The sequence below is a fragment of the Lutzomyia longipalpis genome, chromosome 2 (genome assembly GCF_024334085.1).
Source record: "Lutzomyia longipalpis isolate SR_M1_2022 chromosome 2, ASM2433408v1".
Taxonomy (NCBI): domain Eukaryota; kingdom Metazoa; phylum Arthropoda; class Insecta; order Diptera; family Psychodidae; genus Lutzomyia; species Lutzomyia longipalpis.
This window is the reverse complement of record NC_074708.1, coordinates 12,740,982-12,754,343: the sequence shown is the minus strand read 5'-3', so window position 1 is coordinate 12,754,343 and position 13,362 is coordinate 12,740,982. Positions and strand designations below refer to the sequence as shown.

At 33.1% G+C, this 13,362-nt stretch overlaps 1 protein-coding gene across 10 annotated transcripts in view; it reads left to right on the top strand.

The window, feature by feature from the left end:
• The window catches only part of LOC129790657 (homeobox protein prospero), a 205,145-nt gene that overhangs the window by 164,486 nt on the left and 27,297 nt on the right, over positions 1-13,362 (top strand). For all 10 annotated transcript variants that reach the window (XM_055828274.1, XM_055828277.1, XM_055828271.1 and 7 more), the window contains one exon: positions 1,783-1,937. In XM_055828274.1, the coding sequence (XP_055684249.1) occupies positions 1,783-1,937 (155 nt within the window). The remainder of the gene's footprint in view (positions 1-1,782; positions 1,938-13,362) is intronic.

The following is a 13,362-nucleotide window of genomic DNA, read 5'->3' as shown; positions in this document are numbered from 1 at the left end:
AAAAATTTCTAAACACGTTTTTGGATTTTTTTTTGGTTTTTAGCAAAAAAAATCATTAAGGTCTAAAAATTAAGGTCTAAAAAAAAGGACTAAATTCAAAACGAAAAGTAGTAAATCAATACTAAAAAGTAGTAAATTCAACCCAAAAAAAGACTAAATTCAAACCAAAAATTCCTAAACACGTTTTTGGATTTTTTTTTGGTTTTTAGCAAAAAAAAATCATTAAAGTCTAAAAAAAGGACAAAATTCAAAACGTAAAGTAGTAACTTGTTTCTAAAAAGTAGTAAATTCAACCCAAAAAAAGACTAAATTCAAACCAAAAATTCCTAAATACGTTTTTGGATTTTTTTTTTGGTTTTTAGCAAAAAAAAATTCATTAAAGTCTAAAAAAAGGACTAAATTCAAAACGAAAAGTAGTAAATCAATATTAAAAAGTAGTAAATTCAACCCAAAAAAGACTAAATTCAAACCAAAAAATTCTAAACACGTTTTTGGATTTTTTTTTGGTTTTTAGCAAAAAAAATCATTAAAGTCTAAAAAAGAGGACTAAATTCAAAACGAAAAGTAGTAACTTGTTTCTAAAAAAAGTAGTAAATTCAACCCAAAAAAAAGACTAAATTCAAACCAAAAATTCCTAAATACGTTTTTGGATTTTCTTTAGGTTTTGCGTTATTCAGTTTTTAGCAAAAGTTGTTCGTGTGAAGTCAAATATTCAGGTAATCGAAAATATTCGAATGATTCGCTAAAAAAAAAACCAAAATATTCGCCAGATAAACACCCCTTGATTTTAACCCCCTTTGTTGCGAATTTCTTGCACTCCCACGAAATGTCTTACTGCTTCTGCCAGGTAAGGGATTGTGTGGGAATTTCACCGTATGCTCACTTCCCTGACAGTTGAGTCTCACAGCATAAAAGTCTTTCAATAATTCAACATACGTGGGGGTGGCGGGAAAATGTCTTTCATCCACCTTGTTGGACATGCAGAAATTGCACAAAGTTGTGTTTGATGGTTGAGAAAAAGACGTACACCTCGACGTACTCCCCCCCCTTCATTTATCGATTGAGATATCTTGGGGTTGTTTTTCACCCCCAAGAAGTGTCATAATTTCTTCATGTTTCAAAACTCCAACACTATTGTACTGAATAGCAATTAGGGCAAGAGGCTCATTTAATAATTAATCCAACCACTTTACTTACCCATCCCTTTGTTATTTTTATTCTTTTAAATTTCGTCTCAAGGGGTGGATATTTTTTTTTCGGATGGAGGGTGTTGTTGATTAAAAGACACAATTATAGTAATAACTTTTAGCAGGGAAAGGGTTGTTTTTTTTTTACCTTCCATCCAACACCTTTCGGGGGGAGGGAAATAAAAATACATTTAGACTACCATTTGATTACCCTCTAATCTAATAATCAACCCCAATTTACCCTTCAGCTTGCCCCCAATAGACTCTCTCCACCCCCACACACATTCACCCTAATCTTCAACTTATAAAGATTCTCAAGGGATTTGTCCCCTTTTCCTTTTTGATGGGAATACAAGAATTTTTGTTTTATTTGTGAAGCCATACTGATTTTTCTCTCCTACATACATACCTTAGAAAACAATAGGGGATGATTGCTATCTACATTTGAGACAATCAATAAGTGTTGAATAGCATTACAAATAAGTAAAAGAAATGCAAAATATTCATCCTTATTGGCTGTTAAAAATATCTCAAATTATATGAAGAAAAAAAAACATTTTTATTTAGCAATGTAAATACCTTAACTACGGTGCACTCGTCTACATTAACACCCATGCATCTGCGGAAGGCGAAACTGATGTTCTTCTGGGTGAGATATCCCAGTTCTGCTGTCCTGAAAATGTACTTCCCGGACATAAAGTTCAACAAGAACAATACTGCTCAACTTGTGAAATGGTTCTCCAACTTCAGGTGAGTCCATTTGAAAGTCATTAAGCTTTTTCTATGAATTTTCTTTCTTATCATTCATATAAAATCAATTTGGGGATGATTGAGGGGAAAGGGGGAATTAATTCAAAGGAATATGGTGTTGGTGATCACACAGAGGGTGCTGTCTTTGGGGTGAAAAGAGAGAGAGGGAGAGAGAAAGAAGGGTGACGAATATGTCTCGATTTGAGGGAAAGAATATAATTACACTTAATACCTATGTATGTATGTAGGTATCTATTGTCCAGTGATGTACAGGGGGGCAATAACTATTGCGATCATGGTTCAGTTGCTTGCGCTCAATCTTGCGATCTTGCGATCTTGCGATCACTCCATACATTTTTGCGATCACACTTGCGATCTTGCGATCACTCCATACATTTTTGCGCTCACACTTGCGATCTTGCGATCACTCCATACATTTTTGCGCTCACACTTGCGATCTTGCGATCACTCCATACATTTTTGCGCTCACACTTGCGATCTTGCGATCACTCCATACATTTTTGCGCTCACACTTGCGATCTTGCGATCTTGCGTTCATCCATACATTTTCGCATTCATTCTTTATTTTATATACAATTGCAATTACATTTCCATACAAAATTTTTGGTAGATTTTTTTCTATATTCACTCGCTGACCATGTGTGAACAAGATAGATTTATGGAGACAAATACATTTTTTAATCCCTTTACCAAAACTATGAGAGTGAGGGGTGCTTCCGTGCATGGTTCTCTCACTCGAATTTATAAGGCAAATAATTTTAATACAAATTATAAAGAAAATTGGCTCCCACCAGTCTAATTTTCTTATAAAAAAATGTTCATAAGGTGCCCAGGAGAAAGCAATATTAATATAGTCATCAAGAATCATTGAAAATTAGGCATAAAAATAGTGTCATTTTGTGTACGGTATTTATGTGTGTGTGTGTGCTGCTTCTCTCTTCGGGCACCCGTGCACGCCTGTGTGAAAGTCTTATGCCTTCTGAGATTGCTCTCAGGTAGCAGCCGTAGCAGCACACGTTTTGCGGGCTTGATTTTTATTTCAAAGGTCTCGGGATCGAATACATAAAACTTATTATTTTTTTTCCTAATATATTTTTTCCGAACTAATTCTTTATACCTTGTCTCTTACCCAACGAGAGAAATCGCTTGAAAATAGGGAAAATTATCGTAAATCCGTCGGCAGGGATTTGTCGAGAATTGGTCAAAATCTCGACGCCTTGACGAAAATGGGGAATAAAAATCCCAATTTTTCTGCCGAAAGTTCGTCGAAAGCATGTTCCCTATTTCTGCCCAATTGGGAAGCTGATGTCGAAACGTGGCCGACCATATTCCGACCTACCGTCGAAATAGGGCAGAAATAGGAAAAATTTTCGAAAGTATGTCGACATATATTGCTTTGATTTCTTCGTTATTTGTCTCTTTCTCTCCAATAATATTCAATTCAAACAACATATTTTTATATTCTTCTGCTCTTTTCACACATCAGATGATTATATTGGGGCCTCCATGGCGTTATTTTACATGACAACAATAAAATGCCAAGACAAAATGGAACACGATATTAATGAATATTAATATTTTTATATTGCGACTTATCCTGACGCCTTGGTCTTTGGAAAACCATGCCACACCCTTTTCCCGACATGAATATTTGCCATAGGCGATAAAATGCCATTGCCTTTCATAAAAATTTTATTTTTAATTATATTTTAATTGCACATAAAAAATGAAATTTTCCAAAACCTTGTTGAAAGTATTTTTAAAATTTCTTTACACATCCTGAAACATGTTGGTCAACATATTTTGGATGCAAAAGTCTCAGATAATTAATAAATCGAATTTAATTTTAGCAAGTAAATTTTTGATTTGCCGCGCACGAATAAGTACGCCATTGAGCTCATTAACCTCTACACCTTAAAGTCCATCTGTTGACAAAATATGAAATCAAAAATCTGGAGAAGGGCAGAAATTGGGAAGAAATAGGGCAAAAATTGGGAAGATTGTCGAAAGCATGTCGAATATTAGTCGACAAGCGGCCTTATTTTTTCCCTAATATTAAAGGAAATGGAGGAAGGAAAAATTTCGACAGTTAGTCGATACCTAATTCCCTATTGGGAAGGCGTCGAAACTTTTTCGAGATATCTTCCACTTGGGCTGCCCAATTTTTTTACTTAAAAATAGGGCAGAAATTGGGCTGCTTGATAAGGAAATATGCCGAATATATTACGAAAGATGATTTCCTTCCAAAATAGGGCAGCTACTTTCGACATATTTTGGAAATTATTTCCACAAAGTCAGCATTTGGAAAAATAATTCTCGTTGGGTATTTATCCGTTAGGATGATATGAAATGAATTAATATAGCAATGTTTCTGAGTTAAGAGCTTGTATTGACTTAAAATTATCACCAAATTTTCTTCATATGGTATAGAAAACGTGTACCAGGTATTTTTTCCTACGGAGCATCAGTTTAGTAAATAAAATTTATTAGGTTTTATTATAGAAAAATCATTTTAGGAGAAAAAATCCTCGAGAGAAACGCAAGAGAGAGAATTTACGTATTGATCACGCGGTATGCGCGCGCAGCCAATCAGAGCGTTCATCAGCTGCGTGTGCACTTCCAACGTACCAAAGCACTTTGCGCACTGCTCGCAAAAGTTGATAATAGACAATTTCAAGAATTTTATAACAAAATTTTGCTATTTTAATAAATAAAATATTGTTACCTACTTAATAGTAGGATTAATATTCTATTTTTTTTTTGAAAAATTTAATAATTTAAATTAGGTTGAGAGTAATATTATGTATGTACATAATATTATTAAAAGCAAAATTCGTTAAATAATAAAATGTGTTTAATTTTAATAAAGGATTTTATTATATATATTATATTCCGCACATTACATTGATATAAAATCCTTAGAATATTGAATTTCATTTTATACAATAGTTCAGGTCGATTGAATGCAATAGTAATTACATAATGTAAAAACCTGCATTTTACTACTCACTCACACAAGATGTTGGAACAGATCTCTTTCTCTCTACCTCATAATGTCATACTCGGCTATACTCTTCAGACTCATGTAATAAACAAGAAGAGAAGATACTACGAGAGTGACACAACTTTAGTAAGTGAGAAAAACGTGAGTACCTATGCACCTCATTTATTGTACATTGTACTTACAACTGATTGTAAAATAATTTTTACAACAATTTTTAAGATATTGAATTGAATTAATAGGCAAAAATAAAGCATTTCGAGTTTATGCATTTTTTTGTTGCAAAAATTTTCAAAATTTTCTTTTTGATAGAAAAAAATTTAATTTTCAAAAACCCTCTTGAACATGCCTACATACAAGAGCGAAATCATTTTAGTAACTGCAAAAAACGTGAGTACCTATAGACCTCATTTTCTAACAACTAAATAAATATGATACACAGAGCATAAAATACGACGAAGATTTGAGTATGTATGTATAATAGAACTTAATTACATTATATTAGGGCTTGATAAATACGGCAAAAAAATTATAAGCACTGCTAATAGTTAAAAAATATTTAATAAAAAAAAACAAGAGGGTTTTTGAAAATTAAATTTTTTTATATCAAAAAGAAAATTTTGAAAATTTTTGCAACAAAAAAATGCATAAACTCGAAATGCTTTATTTTTGCCTATTAATTCAATTCAATATCTTAAAAATTGTTGTAAAAATTATTTTACAATCAGTTGTAAGTACAATGTACAATAAATGAGGTGCATAGGTACTCACGTTTTTCTCACTTACTAAAGTTGTGTCACTCTCGTAGTATCTTCTCTTCTTGTTTATTACATGAGTCTGAAGAGTATAGCCCAGTATGACATTATGAGGTAGAGAGAAAGAGATCTGTTCCAACATCTTGTGTGAGTGAGTAGTAAAATGCAGGTCTTTACATTATGTAATTACTATTGCATTCAATCGACCTGAACTATTGTATAAAATGAAATTCAATATTCTAAGGATTTTATATCAATGTAATGTGCGGAATATAATATATATAATAAAATCCTTTATTAAAATTAAACACATTTTATTATTTAACGAATTTTGCTTTTAATAATATTATGTACATACATAATATTACTCTCAACCTAATTTAAATTATTAAATTTTTCAAAAAAAAAATAGAATATTAATCCTACTATTAAGTAGGTAACAATATTTTATTTATTAAAATAGCAAAATTTTGTTATAAAATTCTTGAAATTGTCTATTATCAACTTTTGCGAGCAGTGCGCAAAGTGCTTTGGTACGTTGGAAGTGTACACGCAGCTGATGAATGCTCTGATTGGCTGCGCGCGCATATCATGTGACACTGCTGGAAAAACTCTCTTTCTCTTGCATTTCACCGACCAACATTTCATTCTCTAAATTTTTTATGCAAAAATTTAATAATTTTTTTTTACAAGGCTTGTATGTAGTTATACCTACTTGTATAATTATATGGTATGCATTTGATTTTATTTGAAAAACTAGGAAAAACCAAGAGCGTTATGTTTTTGGGTATCATTCGCTTTCACTCATCCTTTCATGATTATACTATTTTCTTTCCTTTTCTGTCACACGACATTGCTGTCGTATGACTACTCGCTCGGACTTGTGAATTTCGGATTTATTGTCCTATTCTTCACATTTTCCGCCTTTTTGAACAAATTTTCTATTTTTTTATGCACCAACATGTTTTTATTTCCACAAGAAAACAGTACCAGTGTATGTTAGAAGTGGAAAACTCAGAGTTTATTTACGCATTTTTCACTTTTCATGAGAAAGAAAAATATCCCCAAATATTCAAAAAAAAAAAAAGAATTATGGAAAAAATGCTTATTTTGGCGGCAAATGTGATAAGGATCAAAGATCTGAAGTTCACAAGTCGGAGTGAGACAGCATGAAATAAAAAAATGTCGTAAATATATGACAAAAAAGAGGGAAATAAGATATATGTATGTACATAAGACACATAAGACAAAAAGAGAAGGAATGATATGTGAAAATCTTGCTATCTCTTCTGCGTTCACTTGCGCTCACTTGCGATCTTGCGATCACTCCATACATTTTTGCGGTCACACTTGCGATCTTGCGATCACTCCATACATTTTTGCGCTCACACTTGCGATCTTGCGATCACTCCATACATTTTTGCGCTCACACTTGCGATCTTGCGATCACTCCATACATTTTTGCGCTCACACTTGCGATCTTGCGATCACTCCATACATTTTTGCGGTCACACTTGCGATCTTGCGATCACTCCATATAAAGATCGCAAATCTTGCGTTCATGGTTCACCTTAGGCCATAGTTATTGCCCCCCTGGTGATGTAGCTAGGGAGGATGTTTAAATCCCTTTGAAAAATTTAGCAAATTTGGGGTTGTCTTTAGAGTCTAAAGTTCTTATTCTTTTAAAAAAAATATCTCAGCCTGAAAAATTAAATAAATTCATAGAAAATTTTTTAAAAGTAAATTTTCTAACGTAAGTTATTATTATTATTTATTAACACCACTTGGGAACATTTTTTACATATTGCACCGTAATAAGGTTAAACGTAAGTTAAAAAAAAAGAAATGTCAAAAGTTTTGTAAAATAAAAAAAAGAAACTACAAATCTAGAAAAAAAAGTCAAACTCTATTAAAAAATCTCGGACGTTTGAAAGAAAATGTCAAAAAAAAAATTGACAAACGTCAAATTTTGTAAAAGAAGCGTTTAATTTTACAATAAATGACAAATATTTGCTCGGAAACATCAATCGTTTGAAAATAAATTTAAAAAAAATTATTATACTTCAAACTTTAGAAAAAATGTCAGACGTTTGAAAGGAACTGTAAAAAAAATTTAAAAATATCAATTTTTTAAAAGAAACGTTAAATATTTTGAAAAGTCTCAGACATTTGAAATTAAATGTCAAACGTTAGAACAGAAATGTCAAAAATTTTGTTAAGCACCAATTTTTTTTTAATTTTAATTCATGAGAAAAACACATCTGACATTTAAAATGAAATGTCAAATGTTTAAAAAGAAATGTCTAATATAAGAAAAACGTTTAACGTTAGAAATTACAAATACATAAATTTCCAAAGTCTGCTAATTAGAATGGAACGACTGATTTAGTCATAAACTTCGACTTCCCCTTTCTTTTTCTTGAATTCCCTCCCTTTGTAATTTAATCGTTTGCAAAACTTTGAATTAATGTAAGGAAGTTATTCCATAGACAACTTAGCAATAAATTAATCTTAATCTAACCTAAACAATTTTTAATTTTCTTAAAATTAAAAGAATATTGTTTTCTATAAACACCCCTCTCTTATGGATTTCTAACTAGACCCCTTCTATTTATTAAAATAAATATTTTTGAGGAAAAGACGATGAAAAGCATCAAATTTTAAGATTCTGGCATTTATTTGAATTAAATCTGGCAATTATTTAGAATTTTTATGCTGATTATTGGTAAAATATTGATGAGAAAATCAGAATATTTAACGTTTTAACTTCTTTACTTTTATTGGCCTTTCATTTCGGTGCGATTGGAAATCAAGATATTCTTAGACGTTGAAAAACCACCTCCCGCGCAAGAAACACTATATATACACATAATATAATACACCATTTAAGCGGGGAGAAACATTGCGTGTTGCCACCAATCAGAAAGGGGGATGATTTTTGGGGTTTCCTCAGAAGGCGTCACTCTGAAGGAAATAGCCAACTTCCGACATGCAAGTTATAGCAACACCCCCCACATTGGCACAAACAATTGCGCCACGATTTCCTTTCAACGTGTGGACTTTTTTTTGCACCACATGTGAAATTCCCTTTCACACGCTTTTCCAACCCTCCTGTGGGAGAAAGAGTTGAAAGGTGGGGTGTATGTGACCCAACCTTAAAACAATTCTTCACCTCAAAAATGTACAAACAGAGAGAAAAAATTCTTTAGTCGAATTATTTAATTACCTAATTAAAGTGTTTGTTCTTCTATCCGTTTGGCGGGAGAGACAAAAAAAAACACACAAAGAGGGTGGCAGTGTCGTGTGGGGGGGTTTGGCGAAAAAGTCTCATTCTCTTGCCACCTGGAATCACAAAAGGTATTCGCGTCAAAAGAAAGTTTAGGGGCTTAATTAAAAAATACTTAATTAAGGTATGAACGCTAATTAGAATGAAGGAAATGGCTATTTTGTGTTGACGCATCCAACCCTTTCACAATTTTCTTTTTTTCCTCCGAAACAAGGGAGAAAATCCCAAAGAATCGCGCGCATTGCCAACACTTGGCAAGTTAGTTATGGGTTTGTAATTTTGTGGGATAACAATGTTCATATTTTTCTTTCATTTTGCATACCCATAGCTACACGATATGGTGGTGGGAGGGGGAGTGGGGAGAGCAGTGGAAAAGTGCTTGGCATATATAAAATGAATTCTTTATGGAGGAAAAAAAAATCGCAGCAAAAGGTGTGTACGCGGCATATCGAAGAAAATGTGTAAAACATGGTGGATTTTCTTTAAAAAGTCCCCTCCATTTACTTGCTAATTACCCGCAGATTTTCCACAAAACACCTCCTCAATGCATAATTTTTTTTTTCAAACCACGCAAAGCCCATATTTTGCGGCAAAAAGACGAATAAGCAAAAGGCATTAAATTGTTGGATATAGAGGAAAAAAAAAGAGGTTGACACGATGACTCATGGTGTTTGAGTCTATTGACCTGACACACATTCTATTTGCACCTCTTTTCTTTGAACACGCAGCACCTCCTTTGGTGGCAAAATTAACACTTTTTTGCGGGAAGAATTTTCAATTAGTGAAAAATATTTGTTAGCCTCTCATCCTAATCCTTCATGCTATTTGCTGACAGAATTATGTATTTTTCCTTCAATGATGTAGGAAATATATCTCCCTCGAATGTGGCAGTTTTATTGAAATCTCCCCGAGAGAGAGTGGGAAAAAAGGCTCTTGTCCTCTTCCTCGTTATGTGCGTGCAAATCCCAAAAATCATTGTTCAAACTTCGTTCATGACATAAAGTACAAAAGAGAGGCCTTTAGAGGCTCTCGGAGAAAGAGGCGACAAACAGAGGGTGAGGTGTCCGAATGTAGGGGTTGCAATATGAGACAATTGTACGACACCCTCCGATGACGAACCTCTAAATCTCAGACAGTTGATAATCTTCAATCAGGGCTTCTCAATGCATCGAAAAAATATCGATTTAAATGTGAGAATTGGAAATTGCAAAGGGGATGATTTTAGAGGAAAAAGCAATTAGAATTCAATGTGAATTTTTTTTAGAATATCATTTAGAAAATTGTGAAAAGTATTGAACATTGGGCCTAATTTTGTACTGATATTTCAAGATTTTAAGGGAATTTCAAGGGTTTCTTGGTCCCTGAATTAGGCCCATTATTTTAATTTTCTTTGTATCTTTAATGGATGAAGAAAAGTATTATAAAATCCTATTAAATATTTTTCTATTCCTTTGAGAAGAAAAAGTTAAAACAAAACCAGAATATTTTTTCATAGAAGCTTAGAATGATTTTTTGAATTTTTTTCGCCTTAAAAGGCTGTCATTTTTTCACAGATTAGATAAAAAATAATAAAGAAAGAAATCCATGAAATTAAATCGAATTCAAAATTTATTAGAACTCTAAAGAACTCGTAGAATTATTGAATTAGGTAGGGTTCAAAATGAATATTTTTGACTTAAATTATTAGAGGAAAAAAAAAGATTTCTTTTCCTAGAACTTATTCTAAATTATTTAATTATTTCAAATTAATTGAAGAAGAGGGTAAGCACCTTCGAAACGCCGCATGTTAAAATAAACTTAGAAAAACTAAATAAGGTTTATTTTCAACTCAAATACAGATTTTCAATTTAACCAGGCGTCCCCACTGCACTACTATGTATCATATTATTTTAACAATTTAAATAACATTTCCACATAATTACCGGGCGTCTCCACCTAATTCTTCTTTCAATTTAATTCTAATTAATTATTATTATTCTAATTAATTAATCTAATTTCTTTCTTTTTAATTTTTTGAATCGAACCTTTCTTTTGACTTATTCTGAAAAGTAAACTTAATCAATAAAATTCAAAGTTCCAATAACTTAAAAAGAGACTTAAAAAAATTAGAAAATTAGAAAAACCCTAAAACAAATTAACTAAGAAAGTTCTTTCCCTTAATTTTGTCTTCCTTTTAAACTTATTTGAAAAAAAAGGATAAAGATTTTAGAATAATTAAGAGGTAAAAATAATTGAAAGAATGAAATTTAGAAAAATTAAGCTGACGAGATTAAAATAATTTTAATAAGCCGGGAGAAATTTCTTTGAAGACAAAATTCCTCTATCAGTGTCATTTGAAAGACTAATTATAGATTTTAATAAACCGAAACATCGCTGAAAGCGTCAAGATATTAATTTTTTAAGACTGTCCATGAAAAAGAAAAGTTCAATTTAGCCTTAGAATTGCCTAATAAAATAATTAATCAATTCAATTAAAAACACCCGGAAGTTGAGGAAAAATCACTCTGAACTTTAATCTCCTTGCAGTTTTCTTGTTGGTTAAGTTATAAATGATCATATTACACCACGATGCATTGTTTAACCGGTTCAGCATCTGCTGTGTCCCTTATGCAAGGTCCTAAAACCCTCATCCTTGTACACCATGGTGGTCTCACTACTGATGGTATCGTCGTTACCTATGTACATTAAAGAAAACTCTCTGGGCGTTTCTCTTAACTTTTGATTCCGCGCATTCTCTCTCTGGGGTAAAGGGTGGGAATGTCGCTAAGAAGTTACTCGTGTGTTTCTTGTCATGATTTCCTCGCAAACCCCCCCGACCGTCTTTCCCACATTTATTCAACGAAAAACATTCTCATGCTCTTTGTGGATTTAAAGGGACGTGTTTTTGCTGGCTTGAGAAATCTCAGCACAATTGCGCTGTCTTGGAAGACAAGGCACCCCAAAAATGTGTGTGTGCGCCTTATAAACAAGTTGAGCGGTAGAAAAGGTGCAAACCCCCGGGGAACAATGGGAAATGTAAAGGTTGAGGGGTCTTTTTAAATGGACGGGGTTGAAGGAATCTTTTTGGGTGACTTGAGATGTATGAGCGAGAGCGGAGTGTGAAGAAAGGAAAAGACCGTTACAGAGATGCCTATGGGGTAGGTTGTGAGGAGTTGATTTCTTTTCTTAAAAATGTACAAGAAGAAGGAGATGGGAGAGACGCGACTTTTTACCCTCGTCTTGGGATGAAAACCGTTACAATTTGTGAGAAAGTTCCCGCGTATTTTTTTTCCTTGGGATTCTTCTTTTTTTTTTCTTCAATTGCCTGCATTTTTATCGCTTTTGAGGGATTTTTTTTTATTATTAGTTTCATTTCGTTGAATATTAACAAAATGCGTGGAAATCTGAAAAAGTGACTTTATGGTTTGATGATTTTCCACATATAAGCATAAAACATCCTGTTGGAGATGAATGGGTGTTGATAATTTGAGATAAGCTACTTTCACTGTGAATAGGATGCAGTGGAGGCGCCTAGTGGGGTAGTACAAATACGCCGCATTGCCTCCCTTTTTCAGCCTTCTGAGCACTGATTTCAATCACGCGCCAAAGCATAAAGAGAGACACTTTTCAATGACAGAGAAAGAGATAAAAAAAAGGTGAATGCGTAATTTTGAGATGAAAATCCTTAAAGCGCGAATTGCCTCTTTCTGCATGTTTTTTTGTCTCATTTATGAGGGAAGAGGAGCTCCCGACAATTGCATACTTCCTCATATCAAATTTCTCTAGTTATTTCAATTGGCTTTTTTCTCATACATGCACCCACTCATATGAGACAACATGTAGAAGGAGATTAATTAATTAATTTCCATGCAAATAAAATTGGAAAAACTACATTGAAATGATAAAAAGGCAACAACGCACTGAAGCCAAAGTGAATTGCTGCGGCACCCAATAGAAGATGAGAAATTTTCTCCTTTTTTTTCTCTACTACAAGCCCCATATACTTTTGTCTATATATCTCTTCTCCCCGCCGCGATCTCTCAACTTTTGTTAAGCACTTTGTTAATTATAGCAGAATTGTGTGGCTGATGTGTCTTTTTTTCTCTGCACTCAATCAACGACATAAAGTTTCAAAAGCGTCTCTATTCTGCAAAAATTTCCACACACACACACAGGCAATTTTCAACAAATGTGGCAACAATAAAAAAAACCTTTTCCCCAACGCGGGAAATTTTCTCTCTCTTGTGAGGAAAAGAGTGTCAACATTGTGGGGGGATAATGTGCAAGAGGAATTATTTTCAAACACTTTCACCCTATTATTGCAAAGTGAAGCGAATAGAGGGCAATGCTCTAGGCTAGAGTGTTTAGGTACTCTAAGCTTTG